This window comes from Euprymna scolopes, chromosome 2 (assembly GCF_053919585.1).
Source record: "Euprymna scolopes isolate OS-2025 chromosome 2, ASM5391958v1, whole genome shotgun sequence".
Classification (NCBI taxonomy): Eukaryota; Metazoa; Mollusca; class Cephalopoda; order Sepiida; family Sepiolidae; genus Euprymna; species Euprymna scolopes.
This window is the reverse complement of record NC_136483.1, coordinates 190,409,693-190,433,317: the sequence shown is the minus strand read 5'-3', so window position 1 is coordinate 190,433,317 and position 23,625 is coordinate 190,409,693. Positions and strand designations below refer to the sequence as shown.

The following is a 23,625-nucleotide window of genomic DNA, read 5'->3' as shown; positions in this document are numbered from 1 at the left end:
TACAGAGGCTTGTCAAGACAACCTGACATGGAGATACTTTTTCTTACAAAACAAAATATTCAAAATCATATGACATTTGCAACCAATATAAGATCTCTCCGCTATAGCTAACTAACACAGGCTTTTACAAGGAATGGTAAACCTTCTCCAAGTGGTTACCTCAAGTAACAGCACGAAGCTGGATACTCCACTGGACTAGACGAATTCTTGTCCTGGAATTCAGTAAGACCAAGAGACCAAAAAATATATACTCTCACCTTTAAATCGTCAATTGAGGAAAAGAAAATTATCTTCTGAACTCAGTGTTTGGGATGTAAAGTAGAACTTTAATGGAATATTCGAATATCTTATGTATCTCATATAGAGATCAAGTGTTGGCCGCACGAAGGCCCCCCCCTTGATTTTTGAGAACTGTCTGAAGTAAAATGAAACAAAAAGTGAATATCCAGTTTAGCAGCAAATCCTGGGAACATATACCAGAAAGACTTGTTGTATATAAGTCATTCATCATTCACTATGACTATGCAATCCCTACAGCTATGTACCTAGAAAACGAAGCTGTTAAACATGAAATAGTGATATGGGACAAAAGAAGAGAGGGTAGCAACCTTAGTTGAAGTCAATATCTCTAATGATGTTGACTTAAACTGAGCTGAAACAGGGAAGGTAACTAAATACAAAGGTCTTATGTACGATATGTAAAGAAATTGGAATCTAAGGAAGATATTCATCATTTCGGTAATCATAGGAACTATCAGGTTCATGAAAAATAATTTCAAAAACTGGCAAATATAACCGATGAGCCAAGTACAAGCGAAGGCTAAATACGTGTGCTTAAAGCCACCGTTAGAATTCTAAAAAGGATGTCTCAGTTGGAATTTCTGAATATCTGGCATCTGGTAAGAACACAAAAATATAAGAAAATTGAAAGAAAATATAAGGTCAGCCATAGTTTTTTTTTTCAACTAACATTCCAACCTCTTTGTTTATTTTTCTGATCTAAATCTTAATCATTATATGTTTTTATTTTTAACTATTTCTATCGAAAACACCCATTTCAATACAATCCTTTTGCTATCGAAATATTTCCTTTCAATAACAACACTTGCACCACACTCCAGTGCTATCTCTCATTTCAATTAAGCTATCCGGTTCTCCCCGGGAATCCTATATTCAATACCTCTACACCTGACCAATAGACAGAGGAGTGCAAGTTAGGCAATAGGCAGAGCCTATCCCAAACTCTAGCTGTTAGTCTCTCTATATAATGACCAATATGTGTCTTAGACAGTGCAAGAATTTCTTCATTCCTTCCTTTTTTAATTGTTAAATATAATGAGAAAATATCCTTTGGAATTTGTTTATATCCCTGGGATGTAGTCCAACAATTGTGTTATAAGAGAAACTGTGATATTTGAAGGGTTCGTGTTTAAATAATTTAGGCTCTCCATGTAATACCCAATACATGTTTTAGACAACACAAGTGGAAGCTCTTCAGCCATTGCTCTTGCAGTACCAATAAAGCACAAAACTTACTCTTGTAAAAGAGTGCGTTAATGACTCAACCCCTGTACACATGTATTTTTGTGCAGACTGAGAGTTTCATATTATCCAAAACTCTATCCTTAAGTTTTCCAAAGTTGTAGGCCACTTTACTGATTCGGCTATGTAGTTCAGCATTTACTGATATGTTGTTTCTCATGGTGGATCCTAGATAAATAAGTTTACATCTTCTAGTGTATAATTGTTAATACAACGTATTTCAGTTTCTTGAACCATCGTCTTGTCTTGCCCATGGTCGATGCCCTCTTCTTCTCTCATCGTTGGGTGCTGTCTCCATTTTATTCGCAGAGATGTTGTCAGAACATTCCACCATGCATTGTCTTGAAATGTCGATCAATCCTGCTGACCTAATCTCCAGAGATTCTTTGTCCACCATTGACGTCATTCCCGGGGCACCTGAATCAAGGATTTGACCGACTTTCCTTTGACAGCATCTTCAAAAGCCCAGAAATAGCCGACCGTCCTCTCTGCCACCTGCAACTCCACTCCTCCTCTGTAGCACATCCTTGCTTCACATTACATGAGATTTTAAAGGGTTAGGTGTCTGATGTACACACATTGAACTGAATAATAGGTTGATAAAAGGTTGAATATTTTTTTATGCAAATTAAAAACAATTTAAGTCCTTGTTGATATATATCTTTATTTATTTAATAGGAATCTCCAAATTATGACAACGTTCAAAAGCTGACCTATCTTAGTATGTGCATGGATGAGACGTTGAGATTGTATCCAATTGCAAATGCGTAAGTTATGTGGATTTTGTTTCATGTAAAGATTCATATGAAAAACACGTGCATTACTTAATATCATATTAGTGTCTGCGCAAAGTATGTACCAAATACAAACATGAAAATATAATGTACTAGCAGATGTACCCGGCGTTACCCAATATTAAACGTAACTTTAAATTCCTTTAAAAAAATGAAGTAAAAAAAAAAAAACGGAAAGAAATTGAGACATGTGCATGCGAGTATTATGTTTTTTTTCTAAGCAATTCACTTCTTGTAAGTAAAAAAAAAAATGCTCGAGCTGAGATCGAAACCAAAACCTAAAGACAGTTAGTTAAGTATGATAACCATTAGGCCAGCTTGATACGTTCTTTAAAAAGTGTTTCCAAACATACTTATTCTTAACATAAAGTAATGTCATGTGAGTCATTCATGCATGCGCATTTATAAAACAGTTGACAAACAAATAAAAATCTGATAAACTCTAAGTACTAATTTTTCAATTCTAACTCCTAAGCAGCCATTTATTGCCGGATGAAAACCGATTAAAAAGTTTTCTATGTGTCTGAATGCCCTATATATCAAATTTCAAACCTGTAAAACAAAAATTTGTTGAGTATGTAGGTTGAAAATATCCTTTCTCACACACACACACACGCATACACACATTCTCATTTTTATAGATATACTAGACTATCCGTGACCCGTTATGTCAGTATATGTTATTGCTAGCTATAGAATAGTGAGTATATTAATTATGCCAAAAATATGCACGCTTGTGCGTACAGCAATGGACACCACTTTTAACATAAGGAATTACATTGCTTAATATCCGGAAAACTATTATTTGTAAAAATTTTAAATGCGATATTCGTTTTCAGCATACTCGAAAACCTAGATGAGTCATCATTTTAAAGGAAAATGTTAAGATGGGAACCAAGTAAAAATTTACCGATTATTTTATTTGAAATGCAAATTAATTTAAAAAAAAATTATTTTTGATTTTATTTATTTACTATCCTGGGTGCCCATAGTTGCCCGGGTGTTTGGAGGTGTGTGTTGTTGAGCAAAAAAAAAAAAAAGAAAAAATGTGGTAGTAGGCAGCCAGGCTCGAACTCGCACCACAAAGGAGGGAAAAAAACGTGACGTCGTTGCTGTTGCATCCATCTCTAAACCGGAAGTGGCAAAGGTTTAAATTAAGGGTAGTCGATCGAAAAGAGGGGATAACTTTCGAAAATATCGGCGAGAAAAGCAACCCCTTCCTGTAGAAAAGTGCCCAGTTGAGGGTGAAGGAATTAATGTTTTTGGCCAATTTTTCGATATTTGTTGTCCGAAGGGTCGAGCGTCAAAACGATACCAATTTCTGAAAAATCCATTGCCTCTGTCGAAAGTTTTAGGAATACATACATACATACATACATACATACATACATACGGTAAAAGATGGTCACACACTTTTTGAAGACACTTATTTTTAAAGTAAAATTTGAATGAGAAATTTTTGAAAACTTTGAAGTGTCGAATATAATGATAAAATAATTTTTGTTTATTACTTTTTTCGTTCGTGAATTTCTTTTTCTTTTTCTTCATTTTGGTGTTATGGCGAAGAGACGAGGATTTACGTGTTGGTCCGGTGGTTTCAAATGTATAGTGCTCCAGTTTCGAGCTTTTACTTTAAATACCGCTCTAAACTGGAGCAATATACACTTGAAACCACCGGACCAACACGTAAATTCTCGTCTCTTCGCCATAACACCAAAATGAAGAAAAAGAAATTCACGAACCGGACTTTCAACCCTAATGAAGCTATGTATTAGCGAAATATACGACTTACAAAAAAAAAAAAAAAAATCAATAAACAAAAATGATTTTATCATTATATTCGTCACTTCAAAGTTTTCAAGATTTTCTCATTTAAATTATACATACATACATACATACATACATACATACATTTAAACAGTGAGATTTATATTATAGACTAGTGGGGTTACCCGGCGTCGCCCGGATGTTTGGATGTGTGTGTGTAGGGTAAATCAAAACAAAATCGAAAATAAAGAATAAGCGAACGTAATAACCCAGTTTAAATATTAAATATATAAAAAAAAACCAGCAAACAGCAAAATAAAGAATAAGTGAACGATGTTAAAACTTCTTAAACTAATTCAAGAAAGAACGTTTTTTTGTGCATGCGTGTTTGGCTAAATTACCATGAACGAACGATTTTTTGCTACCCCTCCCTGTAGGAAAGTGCCCAGTTGAAGGTGAAGGATTTAATGTGTTTGGCCAATTTTTTGATATTTATCATCCGAAGGGTCGTGCTTCAAAATGATATTGATCTTGTGAAAATTCGTCGCCTCTGTTGAAAGTTTTTGCAAGACATACAAGCATACATACATACATACATACATACATACATACATTTAAACAGATTTTTGCCCTTTTATATTATAGACTAGCGAAGGGTACCCGGCGTTGCCCGGGTGTTTGTAGGAGTGTGTGGTGTTAAATAAAAAAGAAGCCGGGGGGGGGGGTAGGATCGAAGCCGAACCCCTGAGGCGAAGTTTGAAAATAAAATCGGCCAGCCAGAAGTGAAAGATGTTTGAAAGTCGTCGAGCGTTACGACAACGACGATGACAATGTAAGCATTGTTATAAGCGAAGTAAGAAAAGAAAACAACGTTTTAATTAAGCGGGGGGGGGGGGGGTAAAGCACACAAAAAAAATAACGTGAAAAATGGCTTAAATAATACAGGGTTCAATATTTAAATTTAAAAAATCGAGAAAAAGCAAAAAAAAATCTCACACCACGAATCGAACCCAAAACGTTTAGATAACGAACCAACGCCTTAACAACCTGCGCTAAAGCGGCGTATATGAAGTTAATTCGGTTTATCAACTATTTAAAGTAAATCAGGTCACGACGTCATGACGTCATCTGACGCATGCGTTGTTGACCCCCCCCCCTGGCGAATCTGTTTAGACATCTCTCTCTCTCACTCTATCTCACTCTCTCTCTCTTTCTCTCTCTCTCTCTCTCTCTCTCACTTCGTCTGCCTTACTCTAAAGACTGGAAAATGGCGTCTGGCTGTTTTTATTTAAAAAAAAAACTTCGATCGTTAATATTTTTTGTAAGCGTATTTTTTTTTTACTTCACATGTTTGACTTGGCATTATTTTTCGTTTAACTATCCTATCTAACTATTTTGAATGTGGTAATAACTTTGGTAACGTTGCCATAGCGTAGAAGTTCATAGCTAAGCTTTAATTAATTATTTTTTTACCGATAACAACATTTTTAAATTGTAAATTAAGACCGCCATTAGAGGTTGCTGACGTCAAGATCACGTGACATTACTCAGCGGGTTTTAAATACAAGTTGACCCAAAATAAACGGCCGCGTGTATACTTTATGTAGAAGAGTTGGCGGCCGTATTTTTTTGGGCAGTTATAAATCGATTTAAAAATATGTAATGTTTAACATTAAAATGTCACTTTTTTGCCCCCCCCCTGTAGAAAATCGATCAGTTGACGCACTTCTGATGGTCACTTTGGGCCAATATTTCGATATTTGTCGTCCGGAAGGTGGGGCTTTCATATGAGACCAGGTGGGGCTTTCATATGAGTTTGTGAATTTTTGTTGTGTCTGTCGAAAGTTTTTAGCAGACACACAAACATACACACAAACACACATACATTTTCGCTTTTATGTATATAGATTTAAAGTAGAAAAATAAAATGTATAAATCTATTTAAAAATAAAAGAAGAAAGAAGATGATCTCATAAATCGTCCATTAAAAATGGCTTTGTACTTTGTTATTTAAGTATGCGCAGAATTTTTGAAACCGGAAGTCGTAAACTGAAAGTCATAAACCAGAACTTGTAAAGCGGAAGTGGATTGACGAAATCAACTTCCAAACAAGACAATAGATATAGATATATAGATATCAAGTTAAAATCAAGCAAAATAATTGATATCAATATACAGGAAAATAAATCAATGATATAACTTAAGGATTATGGTCTACATGTATAAAAGATTAGTTGTTTTATTTTACGGAATATCAACCATTTTGGGGTTATTTAATGCCGAATCTAGTAATTTTGGAAAAAGTTTTTATGCTTCAAAGTTTTTAATTCAATTATTTATTCATGAAGTTTAGGTTGATTGTTTTCTAGAGAAAATTTGTTGTTTTTGTTTTTGGCTTTGCATAGCATAAGGTTTGGTTTGGTTTTTTTTTTTTACGGCATACCAACCCGCTTCGTGTAATGTAATGTTAAATCAAGTAATTTGGGATAAAAGTTTTATGCTTTGAACTCTGTATATCTTCAAATATTTATTCATAGTATTTGGTTTGATTGTTTTATTTTACGGTATATTAACCCTTTTCAGGTTATAATTATTTAGTTTATACATTGATTTTCATTTCTTCAAATATTTTTTCATAATGGTTGGTTTGATTTTCGTACAAGAAAATGTTTGTTTTTGTTTTTGGCTTTGCAGAACATAATCGAGTTTTTCAAAGGGAAAATATAAAGCAGTAACATAAATGCTTGGTGCATTTCAGGTCAGGAAGCCAGTATCTTCAGACAGCTTGATTTTGGTAGCATATATGTGTAAAGGAGTCTCTTTGTATGTTGGGGAGGGGGTGCTGGATTTGTAATAGTATTCGACATTTCTTTCTGTCCATGTTCTTTGATTTGTACGATCATATTCATTTACCTGTATTTGGTCTGTCATATTATTTCTTGAAATAAGAAGGGTTAATATTTGTAAAATGCCGTGCAGGTCCCCCATGTTTATTATCAAAATACTCCCTGGCGATCATTCAGACCTTTCTCTGGGTCCTACGGCTTTTATATTTACTTAGTATCATTTGTTTTTCATCATCGTGTTGATGTATGTGGCAATATCAGACCCAGGCTTATTTTACCTGCGATCCTGTCACAGGTGCAGTGTTTATCGAATTCGTATGTAGAAATAACATATGTTAGATATCTACCATAAAGAATGTTCTAATAGTCCATAACTCGGAAACCAAGCATTTCCGGACCTATGTTTATTTTTTTCATTATCTATCATATAAAGGAGAGATGTCTGTTAGTGTGTATGTATGTATGTATGTATGTATGTATGTATGTATGTATGTACGAATGAACCCAACTAGCACCGTGTGTGTTTGTGTGTATGTATGTATGTATGTGTCGGGATGGAAAGGGCTCCCGTAAGCCTTGGCGAAGGCAACCTTTCTAGGAGAAGTAAATCTCTGATTTAAAAAAAAAAACATAAAGCAGGAGATCAGTATCCGCATTAAGCTGGTCTGCAGTTGAACTTGTTGCTGGCTATCTTGCTCTTGCTTGTTGCTGGATCTCAACATTTTGAACCGAGAGAGAATTAGCTGTCGTACAAAGCTAAAATCCTGTAACATCGTCGGTGTATAGATACTCCCTCAGGCATTTGTCTATTAAAATGGTCCTGTGACGATGGAAATCATTTTTGGGCTCATCGACTTTAAGTGTCTGAGAGAGTGGCACTCGTCTGACAAGACGTTGCAATCATCACTCACATGTATGTATGTATGTATGTATGTATGTGTGTCTGTATGTCTCGCTAAAACTTTTGAAATCAAAATTGGATAAGAATGATTCTGATACTGTCTTAAAGGGCAGAAACTCGGACGCATAATATGTGAAATTTAGAACTAAATATTCATTTTTTTCTACCTTAACGACCACAGAATCTGATGGGGAGTGTCACATAAAATCATATCTTTCTAAATAATTTTAGCATCTGCGCATGTGTGAACCGGTTCACCTCTCAGATACGTTAAGTAGATAAATTTCATGGTATGACTTTTTTTTTTAGTCGAATGGGTTGTCTCATGGCTATTAGTTTTTGCATTCGTGCGATGGATGTTACATATTTTTTTATTTTAACATATTTTTGAAAACGTTTATTTCAGTAAGCTTTTGCATTTAAATAAGGTTTAAAAAGTTAAAAATTTTTTTATTTACTTTGTATTATTTACTTGACTTAAAACAAATCGTTAAAATGTAAATCATAAATATATTTTAAATTTGTGAGTTTTATTATAGAACCGTTGATTTAATTTGAAATGAAATACGCGCAAGGTGCGCTTTTTTTCTTCCTCCAACTTTACAACATGGCAAGAAAGAAGAAAAAAAAGAAAGAAAAAAGTTGTACAAAATACTAAGGATGGAGTTTGACTCTGAAATATGCTTAAATTATAAATTTCAAACAAGAAAATATTTGTTTATTTTTATAATATTGTGTTGTAATTTGGCTTTCAAGCACACATGATGTGTATTTTATTTCATTATATTTAAAATTTTTTCTTCCTCGCATACCCCTATTCTGATTTCATAGCTGTGGGCCAACATCAGTGGATTTTTTTTCAAACTGTTATAAATTATTGCACAGTAAAAATAATGAAATTAAAACGAAAATCATTTAGAAAGTGTAGTAAAACGCAAATGCATTTCCCCTTTTTTATATAGCCCGGGCAATGCCGGGTACCCCTTCTAGTTTACATATATATGAGAGAAAGTCACGGAGTTATGCCATTCATCTGTGAAACATCCTGTATAAATGAAGAGTTATTGCCTGCTGTACAATTATCTAATACAAAAGTACAACATATATTTATATTTATCAAACTGATATCTTTTAAGTGTAATTTGTAATTAATAAATCTAATGATGATGACAATTTTTTTCAGGCTGTCAAGGGAATGTAAAGAGGATTGCACTATGAAAGGAATCAAAATTCCGAAGAATACTGGAGTTTTCTTTCCAATTATGGTTTTACATTATGATTCCAGATATTGGAATGAACCGGAAAAGTTTAATCCTGAAAAGTGAGTATCAAACCCTGATGTAATAATGACCCGCGTAATGTTAAAGGTGGGTGGGAGGTGCGAAACTTAATCTGTCTTCTAGAGGAAAATAAATCAACTGAAACTGCTGTTCAAAAACGTTAGTGTAGCAATGGTCAAACAGAAAGCTAAGCTTAGTCTTTGCAGTTCTTCTGCAGGGAAATCAGTGGTATGAAACTTCTTTTTTTTGAACGAACCTTTCATACTCGAATTGCTTTTAACAAATATAGGTCAAGGTATATCAAATATAGTTCAAGATGTATCACATATAGATCAAGGTGTATTAAATATAAGTCAAGATGTGTCAAATATAGGTTATGGTGTATCAAATATAAGTCAAGGTGTATCAAATATAAGTCAAGGTGTATCAAATATGAGTCAAGGTGTATCAAATATGAGTCAAGGTGTATCACATATAGGTCAAGGTATATCAAATATAGATCAAAGTGTATCAAATATAGGTCAAGATGTATCACATATAGGTCAAGTGTATTAAATAGAAGTCAAGATGTGTCAAATATAGGTTATGGTGTATCAAATATGTCAAGGTGTATCAAATATAAGTCAAGGTGTATCAAATATGAGTCAAGGTGTATCGAATATAGGTCAAGGTGTATGAAATATAGGTCAAGATGTATCAAATATAAGTCAAGATGTATTGAATATAGTCTAAAGTGTACCAAATATCAAGGTATATGAAATATAGATCAAGATGTATCACGTATAGGTCAATGTGTATCAAATATAGGTAAAAAATATCAAATGTGATGACCTAATTCACTTAAAGGCATAAATACTTATTTCCTCATAAATTCTTGTAATTTAAAGCAAAGCGTTTCAAATATAGACCAAGGTCTTTCAAATCTCAATAATAAAAAATATGATAATCTGATCTATTTGAAACTTGAGCTATTTCCTACATAAAATGCGCATGGAATTATTTCCGTGTTAATTTTGTATAATCAAGTTGAAATTCTAGAACTTGATTTAATCTTCAATATAATATTTATGATCAATTAACACTTTTAGTCAACAAGGCAGGACGGCACATATCTTGGTCACATTATCCTGCGATTAAAAGAACACTCTCTAGGTCATTTAACCACCCATCATGTGACTGCCCATTTTTTCGCTTAAAAAGAAAAAAAGAGTTTTATTTCACATTCAATAAAAATGAAAAGAAATAAATATTCTTATATTTCTATCTATTAAATTTTTTAAAATTTAGTTTTTTTTAATTTACTTTATTACTTTTCTAAAGGTATCCATTACAATATTGTTTTGTATTGTGACTAACAAGTCTGCAAAATTATGTTATTGCTGCATTTTTAGTCACGTACTCATCAGATGTTTACCCTAAAACACTGACAAAAACAACATTTTAGACAACTAGGTTAGGTTTTTTTTTTATATGTTACGAGTTTATATGTAGTTTATATAATTTGCTATCCTATACTTTAAAGAACCTCAACATCTATTAAACTGTAGGAGAGAAATAGCGAACAACTGTGTTCACAGGATAAATTTACTCTAGGATAGCGATACAAAATAATTTAAAAACTAACAATAACAATAGAAAATAAACAAATAAAATAAATAAATAAATAAACATGCATATACATAAACTATCACACACACACACACACACATATATATACTACACTTTGAGTTATTTATTTATTTGCTCCCCCACCGAGCAAATTAGGCACAAGGCCGATTTTTAATGTGAGGAGTTAAGGGGAAATGGGGACCAACTCCCCGGGGAGTAGGGGAGCTGGTTAGTGACAATTGGTATGAAGGGTTGCCCCTACATTGACTAAGGTCTTATCTGTGGGGTCGCCCACACATAGGGTCTTTGCTTGCATTATCTGCCGGAACAGATGGTATTTATTTGCTCCCCCACCGAGCAAATTATGCACAAGGCCAATTTTTAATGTGAGGAGTGAAGGGAGGGGGAAGGGAAAAAGGGGACCAGCTCCCGAGAGGTGGGAAATGGGAGCTGGTTAAAGGTCAGGCATGTGGGGTTGCCCCCACATCTGGTCTTTGCTAGTCATAGCTTGCAGTATCTGCCGGAACAGATGGTATTTATTTGCTCCCCCACCGAGCAAATTAGGCACAAGGCCGATTTTTAATGTGAGGAGTGAAGGGGAAATGGGGACCAACTCCCCGGGGAGTAGGGGAGTTGGATGGTGACAATTGGTATGAAGGGTTGCCCCTACATTGACCAAGGTCTAATATGTGAGGTTGCCCACACATATGGTCTTTGATCGCAGTATCTGCCGGAACAGATGGTATTTATTTGCTCCCCCACCGAGCAAATTAGGCACAAGGCCGATTTTTAATGTGAGGAGTGAAGGGAGGGGGAAGGGAAAAAGGGGACCAGCTCCCGAGAGGTGGGAAATGGGAGCTGGCTAAAGGTCAGGCATGTGGGGTTGCCCCCACATCTGGTCTTTGCTAGTCATAGCTAGTCATAGCTTGCAGTATCTGCCGGAACAGATGGTATTTATTTGCTCCCCCACCGAGCAAATTAGGCACAAGGCCAATTTTTAATGTGAGGAGTGAAGGGAGGGGGAAGGGAAAGGGGGGATCAGCTCCCGAGAGGTGGGAAATGGGAGCTGATTAAAGGTCAGGCATGTGGGGTTGCCCCCACATCTGGTCTTTGCTAGTCATAGCTTGCAGTATCTGCCGGAACAGATGGTGTTTATTTGCTCCCCCACTGAGCAAATTAGGCACAAGGCCGTTTTTAATGTGAGGTAAAAACCAGCTCCCCTAAAAGGGGTCACTCTGGTTACCAAAAATAATAATTGTCCCAGTATAGAGGGGTTCCCCTCCATTGACTGGTACAAATTATCTTAAGTGCAGCATCTGCCGGAACAGATACTACACTTTGATCCCGGCCCGAAGGCCAAAAACAACAGAATTTATTTAAATATTTATTCAAGAAGAACAATTACAGACTTGATAAAATTTTAAAAATAAAAATTATATAAAATATGCAATGAATTCTTTTTAAATGTGGTATGAGGCCAAAAAGGTGTGGGGGAAATGGGGGTCGGGGGTCGTCCACTTGGTCTATTCCCTATAACTAGCTGCAGTCACCACAATGCCGCATTCACTCTAGGATTGGATCTACATAAAGCCCCAGATGACATGAACAATATTTACATTTTTTTTTTCTTTTTACAATGACTTTAAAAAAAAAAAAAAATCTTTTTTACAATGAAATAATGAAGGTGATGTATATGATATATTAAAGATGTAATAGTGATGCGTATGATATATGCGGGTGATGAGAGACTTAAAACATCCCAAAATAAAGAAAAATGACAGTAATAAAAAATAAATGAACCAAATAAAATGTTAAGCGATGAATGTGTTAATGAGGACCCACCCTTACCTATTTAATTTTGAAATGCTTCCTGTTTTCCAGTATAAGCCGAAAACAAGGGAGCACTTCCTAAGAGAGAATGGGCACAACTACGGACAAAATAAAGGGGGGGCATGTGGATGTTCGGTGACCTCCAAGAAATATACCATTGGGACGGGTTTGGACTAAAATAAATTGATCAGGACTAGGCTTCTTTGGAGGTATTCTAACACCTAAAATAAAGATTGGGGACATGGAGCTCATTTATATCAATTAGCTAAGGGACTGATCCACTGCGGATAGTCTTAATCTGGACTGGAGATTGCTTTTCCAGTTGGCGTGTGCCATGCCTAGGCAGGGAACACGTACTCAAGCCTGTTTCGCATGAATGCACATAAACTAGCAGTGTGAATCCACCTCCTACTAAACTGTGAGCGAGATAATCTCCTTCTATCGCATCTGATTTTGATTTTAAGTTGGTGTTTAAAATACAAAATCAGATCCCGATGAAAAGGCGCCCCCCCCTCACGCCCTACCTCTATGCGTGAAACCCACACTACTAGTCTAGCTATAGCCAAGGTTGCTAAGAACACCATTCGTTCTTCCCTAGGCCACAAGGGATCTGTGTTATAGACTATGGATGCTAAATCCAGGATCGTCACCTGATCGGGGACGATGCGAGCCATGACATCACTGACATACCCCCAGAATTCACGGAGCTTGGAACAAGTAAAAAATGCATGATCTACAGTTTCTAAGCTATCTTCCTCGCACTGTGGACAAAAAGGACTAAATGCCCTACCAATTCTGAACAGTATTTTATTGAGGGGTAGAGCGTTTCTAACCAATCGCCAGGTCAGGGAAAATTCAGAATTATTAAGATATCCCTGGCCTGTGCCCAATTCCATAGAGAGCGGACCTCCCCCTCCGACAGCTGCAGACACTCCCCAAGCGGGTCCGAAGCGGTCCCCACCACTAAACCCCAATACAATACTCTTCTAGGCTGTGCAAGGTCAAGGGACCCTGGCAGCGCATTTCGCCATTCGTTGAGGAATTGCGACTGCCCTCTCGGTCTTCTCTGGCATTCAATTAAGTGATTGGGGATAAGGTTGGGAAATGCTACACCAACCGCGGGACCCCAATCAGATTCTTCCATTAGAGTTCTATCCAGGAACGCCAACCTTTCAGTATTTTTATGACTAACCAGGTCAGGCATCCCCAGGCCCCCATCTACAAGACGTTGAGTATAGACCTGTCTATGGACAAGTGGCCGTTGCTTATTCCACAACAGTGAAAAGAGCGCACGCGTTAAGGCCTCTATACGGACTGCAGACAGAGGAAGTACAGCCAGCCGGTAAAGGATCAGCGGAAACACGTAAGTAGCAAACACATCTGCTCTACCTTTAAAGGACAATCCCCTTCGAAGCCAAACCCTCACAGACGCTTCGACCTTGGTCTGTACCTCCGACCAATTCTTATCAAGACAGAGACTGGGTACAAACCAAACACCAAGGATCCGGACTGGGTCATCTGTCCAGACAAATGTGCCAGGCAGTGCATTCGATCCCTGCCAAGTGGCCAACCTCAGGCCAACGGATTTGCTGAGATTGACTACGGCCTCTGTAACTTTTTCATAATGCTTGAGAGCCTTAATCACCGTAATAATATCAACAAAGCTTGAAACAAATACGGTGGCATCATCGGCCAAAGCGGAAACCCTGGCTCGTGTACCGCCAGGAAGAGCAATACCGCGCAGGGCCGGTCCAGCCACCCTGGACCTCACGTTTCTAAGCCACCCTGGACCTCACGTTTCTAAGCCACCCTGGACCTCACGTTTCTAAGGAATGGTTCCAGCGCGAGGACATATAGAATGTGCGACAACAGACACCCCTGTCGCACTGACCGAGAAACTGCGAACGGCGTCGACCGCACCCCGTTGACCTGCACAACTGCCGTCAGTCGAGCATACAAAATGGAGATCCATCTCCAAAAGCCGGACCTAAAGCCGGCGGTCTCTAAAACAGTCATCAGGAAACGATGATCAACCGTATCAAACGCCTTGGACTGATCTAAATTTATCAGCATGGCTTCGGTGTCGTCTTCTAGGTTTTCAAGGACTGTACGAATCAAATGCAAATTGTTTTGAATTGATCTCGCTTCACAGCGTAGTTCTGATCCAGTTCGATCAAGTCAGTGATAACAACCTGCAAACGATTCGCAAGAACACGGGCCAGGATTTTCAAATCCATGTTCAACGACGTGATGGGCCTAAAATCATCCAACACCCCAACATGTGTGTCCTTCTTCTTCAGAAGTGTGACCACGCCTTTGGTAACCTGACTCGGGATGGATCCTGTGTCAAACCAGTGGTTAAACACACCCATCAGAATCAGAACAAACATGTGCGACAACCTCAAGAACAGCTCGTAGGGAAGTCCATCGAGTCCTGGTGATCTATTATAGGCGACCTGCTTCATAGCAGCAACGACCTCACACTCTGTAATCTGACCATCACAACTAGCCGCTCGGGCTGTCTCCAGGTGGGGCGAGCCAGCTAAATAGTTGCCAAACTCTTGGACGTGGAGTCTGGACAGCTGCGCGAAATGATCTTCTAAGTGCACGCTTGCAAATCTCCCAAGTCGACACTAAGGAGTCTCCTTCTGGGCTCTAAATCTTACGAATGTACCTATCCGATTTGCACCCGAGTGAATAGACTCGTTCTGATTTGTCAACATTCACAGCTTCGTTGGGCATCTTTTTAATTCTAGCCCTATCTACCTGGCCCTGATATCACTCGCTAGCCAAACGACTCAGGTCCGCCTTAGCTAGGCCTATCTCTACGGAATCCCCCGCTGCCACCACCCGTGGTATTCTATCCTCTAGCCGCTTCTCTGCCTTGGCCCTATCTAGGGTGAAGCATTGGCCATATTTGACAGAAAAGTCTCTAAAACTACATTTGGCGTTTACCCACCACCTACTCCTGGTAACCGCCCCCACTAATCCCTTCTTGATGTATTCAGTTAGCTTTTTCCGGAAGTCATCTATCTCCAGTAAGGAAGTATTTAACTTCCAGTACCCGGCTAACTTGGGGTTCCTATCTAAATCTAACCTGGCCACAAGTAGATTGTGGTCAGAGTGGCCTAACCAGTGGAACGTGGGACAAGATATGTATCTACATTGCCTCTTCTAACTAACAACCGATTCAGGTAAGTACTTGAAACGGAAGGCCTGCTAGAGAGCCACGTCCACATCTCCCACCCCGGATGATCTACCTGATACCTGTGTACCAGATCGCATCTAACCATCAGGTCCAACAGACTGGTTTCACACCCATCCGTCCCTCTAGTCCTATATTCATGCAGATATTCTACATGATTTATACTTGCATAATATTTGCATAAAAGTTTATAGTAAACACAACATTGTTTCCATATATATTTATGTATACGTATATATTTTTGTTTAACAAATTTTGCCTATGAAACTCCTCCTAGAGTTTTTGGTCTACAGACATGAAACTTCATATATAAGGTATTTGAATCCATGCAAAACTTTATATTTGGGTTATAGCCCTGAAAAATCGGTACAAAAGTGTGAAAATTAAAAAAAAATGAAATTTGCCAAGTGAAGGTCGAACGCCGGCATTATGAATGCATAACGTAGTAGCTATTGGTTTATGTTTTAATTTTTAGCCTTGTAGTAAACATGTTTTCATATCCAGTCATTGCGAATGAGGCAAAATAAGTCGTGAGCTGAACGTTTTGGTTTCGATTCTCGGTGGTGGCGAATGAGTCTTTTTTTAAAATACTTTTTAAATCATTGCTATATATTGCATCGAATCTATCTATCTATCTATATCTATAAAAGTGAAAATATCTGTCTGTCTTTTCTCTATGGTAGTTAAGGAAGACTATTATACAGAAAGGCATTACTTTACATATTCACACTTTTTAATATATACATATGCACATAACCTTATGAACAGTATATAAGGCCTGAGCAAAGCCGGGGGGAACTGCTAGTATATATATATATATATATATATATATATATATATATATATATGTTTTCATTATATATATATATATATATGTTTTCATTATATATATATATATATATATTTTCATTATATATATATATATATATATATATATATATATATATATATATATATATATATAATGAAAACATTGAAAATATTATTCCGACGAAATAGAGAAATAGAACAAGGAAAAACCAAGTTATGTGTTCATCAATGTTTTGTCTATATTGCGAGACTTCCTCTGGATGAATGAAATTAAGAAAACAAAAACCAGTGCAAATATTTGAAAATATATTTTTGATGTAATGAAATTTATGACCCTGTTCCATTTCAGAAACGGAAAAAAAATCGTTGGAAATTAAAAAAACAGGGTGCAATAGCACTGTGAAAGAGAGTAAGAATTTTTTATTACGTCACATAGCCGTTAATATATTTAAAAAGATATGATGCAATTCATATTCCTTTTGGAACAAACATGCCCGTTATAATTTAAATATGGATGTGTAACTTAAATGAAATGAGTGTATTTTTGTTATGTAGTTTATTGACTGATTATATGTATTAATTAATATAGGAGGTGTTTGTGAAAGAGTTAAGCTATGTCTGAAATTAAATTATGTTTTTTTAATAGAACTTTATTTATTAATGGCGATTAAATGTGGAGGTTTCTATAATGTATCATCATTTCAGCTTCAGTAAAGAAAATAAGGCAAAACAAACACCATTTACATATCTTCCTTTTGGGGGCGGTCCAAGAGTTTGTGCTGGAATGCGATTGGCTGAACTAGAATTCAAGATGGCAGTTGTACAAATGTTGAGGAAATTTCGTCTTGTTCCATGTGAAAAGACTGAAGTAAGTAATCTTCACTGATCATCTTTATGTAAAATACTTCATACTGAGTGTGATTTAATGCTTGATATTAATTCTATATTTAAAAAAAACTTTGTCAATAAACATTTCAGTCATCTTTTAATCTTATTTGTCTTTGATAACCCCAAAAAAAGAAATAACTATGATAGAAAAAAATTATACTGAATATTAAAATGCACTAAAATAATTTATTTTGTCTTTGCAGAAGAAGATTGAATTTGCTCCTGCAGGATTGCTGAAACCGAAGAATGGAATTTGGCTTAAAATTGAACAACGTTAAATACAATATTTTTTTAATTCATGATATATATATATATATATATATATATATATATATATATATATATATATATATATATATATATATATATATATAATAGTTGTATAGATTGGTTTCTTAGATGTAAATCCAATGAAACCTGCATGATTATTAAAGAGTACTCAATGGAGGAAAGAGTTTGTATATAGTCTTTTTATTATACAAACATTGGTTACATATGTGATACAAAACAAAAATGCCGACATTAAATACAATAGAAGCAATATTAATATGACTAGATCTTATAATTGAGGTAGAGAAATAATCTGGTTCACTCCTCCTTCAACAAAACTTATAGATAAACATTTCCTACCAGGTAGTACACTACATAAAATCTTTAACAAAAACACCTTAGCTACAGCTATACTGAAAACATAGAAAGAATCATAAAAAGCACAATAATAAAATATTAAGGAAAAATAATCCAACTATGGACACTAATAACAATGATAACAGGAAGAACTACAATTGCCAAAGACCGACTGAATAACTACTAAGCAATACTTGTCTCACATCTTTAGTAGTATACCAGGCTAAAATATACCCCATAGAAAACCAAGAATAGAAAAATTCTATATAGGCAATACACTACTGGAAGTTAATTGAGGTGAACAATACACCTTTAGTCGAATGGAAAATACTTAAAAAGGCTGAAATATGTAGTTCATTAACTTCATTCTGTTATTTATGTTTAGCAGAGAAACGTGACATTATTAGTTTTAAGGACCATCAAAAATTATTAACTGTAACAGTAGAATCGGCTATGAGCTGCAAACACTGATGTAAAAAAAAAAAACGATAGCGATCTCCTCATAATAGTATAACTACAATTCATAGTTCCCTCACTCCCAAAATGAACAAAAGGATGAGTTGAAAGAATACAAAGTAGTTCCGATACACAACAAATTAGTAACTATACTTACTAAAAACGGACACACCTCTAATTAATAACTATACTCACTGAAAAATTTTGAAAAATAGGTTAGCATAAATAACTTAACTAAATTAAGGAGCCACCCTCTCGTCACCCCTCCACTCATCTCAAACGCTACCGTTTAATACTAGAATAAACGATCAGAAACACAATATGCAACCAAGTGGATAAAAATGAGTGCACTTTGCATACTTAATAATTAAGCACCTGGAAACGATTAACTAAAATAATGTATGGGTCTAGTTGATATATACTGGTATTGTTGTAAAGCAGCATTACATAAGGAAATCTACCACATAGTTGATCCCAAGCGTAACTAAGTGCACTAACTGGAGAGCTTTAGGAACGGAATATTCCACCAATATATACAAGTATATGCTAATATGTATATGGTCTGAAAAACCTATCTCTTTAACAAAGCATATAAACTTATAAAATATATCTATATTTTAGTATTGAGGAAATAATAAATAACTCAAATGAAAGAATGACAACCATCGAAATTAAGTTTATATATAGATATGAAAACCTTTGCCTGTGTAATTACTTCGGACACCTGCGGTAAGCAGAGAATACAATTCCCAGTATACTACCATTATTTAAATCATATAAATAAATCTGTATACTTGTTCATTGATTGTTAATTTGATCATATGGACATATATGTTATGGATAAACAAACAAACAAATAAATAATTTAGAAATGAGCAACAAATTAACGGATAAAAAGCGAGGAATAAAATAAATAAATAAACAAATAGAGCTTAGCAATAAAATAGATGAATAATGAAGTCTCCATCAGAAAAGAAAAAAAACAACCATAAAGAAGACCTAAGATAGGGAAGTGAAAGTGATAAGAGTATAATATTACTTCAGATTAAAGCTAAAACTTAGGTCAATAAACAACCACCAAGTTAAAATAATACCAATACTTCCCATGCTTCCCCCCTCTTCCTCCAACCTTCACCCCTACTCTCTTTCTTCAACACACCTCTCTCCAAAACCTCTACTGCTCTCATTCACAAAGTATAAACCTCACTTTCTTTCAGTGTGTAAACCACACTCGAATATATTTTATAAAAAACGAATGGAATCTTGACGCTTGTTTCAATATCGACCCTTTTTGGGTCTGATGAAGTGGTCTCTTTGAATTAGGATTCCACTGAAACATGTATGCACATATTGTAACCAATAATGTTTTTATAATAAACAGACAGATCAATTTTATAGTGTATATATATATATATATATATATATATATATATATATATATATATATATATATATATATATATATATATATATATAATCAAAGTGGATTAAAGAACATTGAAAGATTCTCCAAACGGAGACTTATCAAGATATAAGACGCTCAACATGTGAGGTGGAGCATAAGCATATAAAGAAAGTTATCGACAAGATAAAATAAATATGGCTATATATTATTTTATTTGTCAGTTCAATAAGGAAAAGAACATCATTTGGAAAAGGGGCTATGATATATAATGCTCTTTACATCTAGCCTAATGATGTGTTTTCCATATTGAATTGACAAATAAGTGTATGTGTAACCATATTTACTTTATTTCGTCTATAACTTATATATATATATATATATATATATATATATAATTTTATTTTCTTGATGACAATAGTTATACTTTGCTAGGATGTGCAAAGCGTTTCGATCATTATTGATTTCATCAGACAAGAAAAAATTTTGAAAATTAAAAAAAGTTGAGGAGCTTTTTATAATCTTAGATATTTAAGCCATGCCACACGTTAGACATGGTAAAATATTTTCTCTAAATAATAATGCTCGAAACGGTTTGCACATCGTAACAAGATATATCTTTATTTACATAAAGAAAATAAAAATTATAAATCTGCTCTCTTTGATTGAGCACATGGAATTCTATGATTCTAGTCTTTTGAATATTTTATATCGTAGGCAAATTCTAGTCTTTTGAATATTTTATATCTGGCAAAATTTCTAGTCTTTTGAATATTTTATATCGTAGGCAAATTCTAGTCTTTTGAATATTTTATATCTGGCAAAATTTCTAGTCTTTTGAATATTTTATATCGTAGGCAAATTCTAGTCTTTTGAATATTTTATATCTGGCAAAATTTCTAGTCTTTTGAATATTTTATATCGTAGGCAAATTCTAGTCTTTTGAATATTTTATATCTGGCAAAATTTCTAGTCTTTTGAATATTTTATATCGTAGGCAAATTCTAGTCTTTTGAATATTTTATATCTGGCAAAATTTCTAGTCTTTTGAATATTTTATATCGTAGGCAAATTCTAGTCTTTTGAATATTTTATATCTGGCAAAATTTCTAGTCTTTTGAATATTTTATATCGTAGGCAAATTCTAGTCTTTTGAATATTTTATATCTGGCAAAATTTCTAGTCTTTTGAATATTTTATATCGTAGGCAAATTCTAGTCTTTTGAATATTTTATATCTGGCAAAATTTCTAGTCTTTTGAATATTTTATATCGTAGGCAAATTCTAGTTTTTTGAATATTTTATATCGTAGGCAAAATTTGTTAAACAAAAATATATACGTATACATAAATATATATGGAAACAAATTAAATAAGTTCCCCAATAGAACTCTTTATTTTCGTTACAATATTATTTAGATTGCTATCGATTTACTCCTGAAGAGATGATAGCCGAAAGAGCTCTCGAGAAACTTCCGCCTAGTATTTTATTTAAAACCATATACAAATTCTGTACCTCTAAACATTTATTTATATATATATATATATATATATATATATATATATATATATATATATATATATATATATATATATATGTGTGTGTGTGTGTGTGTGTGTGTGTGTGTATGTGGAAATGTATTGTTTCCAATTATATTTCACCTTTTATTTATACCAATCATTATGAAGCTCAGTGTAATTACAGAGTATATAACAAATAAATGACAAAAGTATGTATTTCAAATTTCAAGATGTTGAACATCTTACAATTTATTCATTCAAGTACGTGGACATGCACAATTCTTGACAGCACTTGTTGTATAGCGCAAAATCCTTCATTTAATTATTATATCAATCAATGAATTTATTCTGCCCTTAACTCATCAGGAGAAAAAAAACGCCTATCAATTTATCAAAAGAAAATAAATGCATATGAGCATGATTACAAAATCCGAAAATTGGGAGAGAAATTGTAATTATCTTTTATCTTTTCGTTTATTACGCCATGTTTGAATTTTCAACTTATATATATATATATATATATATATATATATATATATATATATATATATATATATATATATATATATATTTAAATAAGTGGGGTAGTCACCAACAATGTGTATTTTTTAACATAATTTCTGACGAGGACGCTTCACAGAACGTCTGGAACGCGTTAAAAACGATTTCAATGATTTAAAAACATTATGACAATGATCTAAACATAATTCTCAATGAAAAACCAAGACACGGAATAATAAAATAATGTTAAAAAATACACATTGTTGGTGACTACCCCACTTATTTAAATATACATCTTTCTTTTGTTCGAATTTCTTAACCCATTACATATATATATATATATATATATATATATATATATATATATATATATATATATATATATATATATATATATTAGGAACTTTTGGTGGTATCAAAATTGGAAAAATTATAAATTTATTTCTAATTCGAAAAGCGAGTCGTGTGATGCTTTTCTGAAACTTAATGCTGATAAATATTTGTTTAACTATCAGTAAAGCTAAAACCTATATATCATAATAACATCAAAATATCGCGTAAATTTATTTTACTTGCATAAAAACAATAATCGAAACATTGCATGAATTTGTAATCCTTTACTGCACTTGATTTACAAGGTTCCAAAGTTTAAGATTTGAATAAAATATTTTTATTAATAAAAGTACTATGGAACAGCATTAATAATTAAATTTGAAGTAAAATATAAAGAAGTGTTTTAATCTTTTTAATTCATTTATTTTATAATTTGGCTTTTGTCTGATTTCTTTTTTATTCTTGATTTCTGCTGCTAGCTCCGACAAATCTTACCAAGGGTCATCAAAATGTGTGACCCCCCCCCCCAAACAAAAAAAAATAACAAAACAAAACAAAATCTTGAGACATTTTTAAGTATAAATGAATTCTTGAATTTTTACACCTCTGTGCTAGAAAAAAACCTTTGATTTTGATGATTTCCCACGTCTATATTACTTACTGACGGAGACTTGGGAATTCCTTCACTGACAGGCAGTCAAAGCATCCATTGTTTTTGTTCTGAAGCGAGATACCCCTTCTTTTCTCTATGTCTGTATACTGATTGTAAAACAATTTCTTTAAGATCTAAATTTTTTTTTTGGGATGGAGACAAAAGGTAATAAAACCACAGACTAATAAAAAATATTTTGAAATCATTTGGTCGTTTCTCTTCCGCTGATAAGACACACTTGAATACGTTGAAAGGTTGCTAATATTAAAATGTAAATGCATTTTCAAAATTATTTTTAAAAATTTCTAAAAATGTTTTTTTATGAATTAAATTTGATTACTAACGTGTTCTTTTATTAAATTTTCTTACATATTTGGACTTATATTTTAATGTATCTTTGTAAAAATGAAATATATTCTTTTACTGTATGAGAACTTTTATTGCTGTAAACACAATTCAATACTCCTCCAAATTTAGACGAAATTTTAGGAGATTATATGTGAACCCTCCGAAAATTTGCGGGAAGAAAAATAAGAAAGATCAATAATTTAGAATTGGGGACCAGTTTCACATATAAATTTAATATAAAATGAGCTTTCGTTTCCAAGACATTTTAGCATTTTATAGCAGTTTATAAAAAAAAATCGTTATTTTTCTTTGGGA

General features: G+C 34.2%; 1 protein-coding gene and 1 long non-coding RNA gene across 3 annotated transcripts in view; both read left to right on the top strand.

Annotated features, from left to right (window-relative positions):
- LOC145299974 (cytochrome P450 3A6-like) overlaps positions 1–17,785 on the top strand; it is a 59,958-nt gene extending 42,173 nt beyond the window's left edge. For both annotated transcript variants that reach the window (XM_080144448.1, XM_080144447.1), the window contains 4 exons: positions 2,221–2,309; positions 9,034–9,171; positions 17,289–17,451; positions 17,675–17,785. In XM_080144448.1, the coding sequence (XP_080000574.1) occupies positions 2,221–2,309; positions 9,034–9,171; positions 17,289–17,451; positions 17,675–17,749 (465 nt within the window). In that variant the 3' untranslated portion in view covers positions 17,750–17,785. The remainder of the gene's footprint in view (positions 1–2,220; positions 2,310–9,033; positions 9,172–17,288; positions 17,452–17,674) is intronic.
- A 53-nt stretch (positions 17,786–17,838) lies between these two features.
- On the top strand, positions 17,839–22,835 carry LOC145299963 (uncharacterized). The gene is made up of 2 exons (XR_013872208.1): positions 17,839–20,673; positions 21,269–22,835. It is a non-coding gene; the product is annotated as an uncharacterized LOC145299963 (long non-coding RNA).
- The last annotated feature ends 790 nt before the right edge of the window (positions 22,836–23,625 follow it).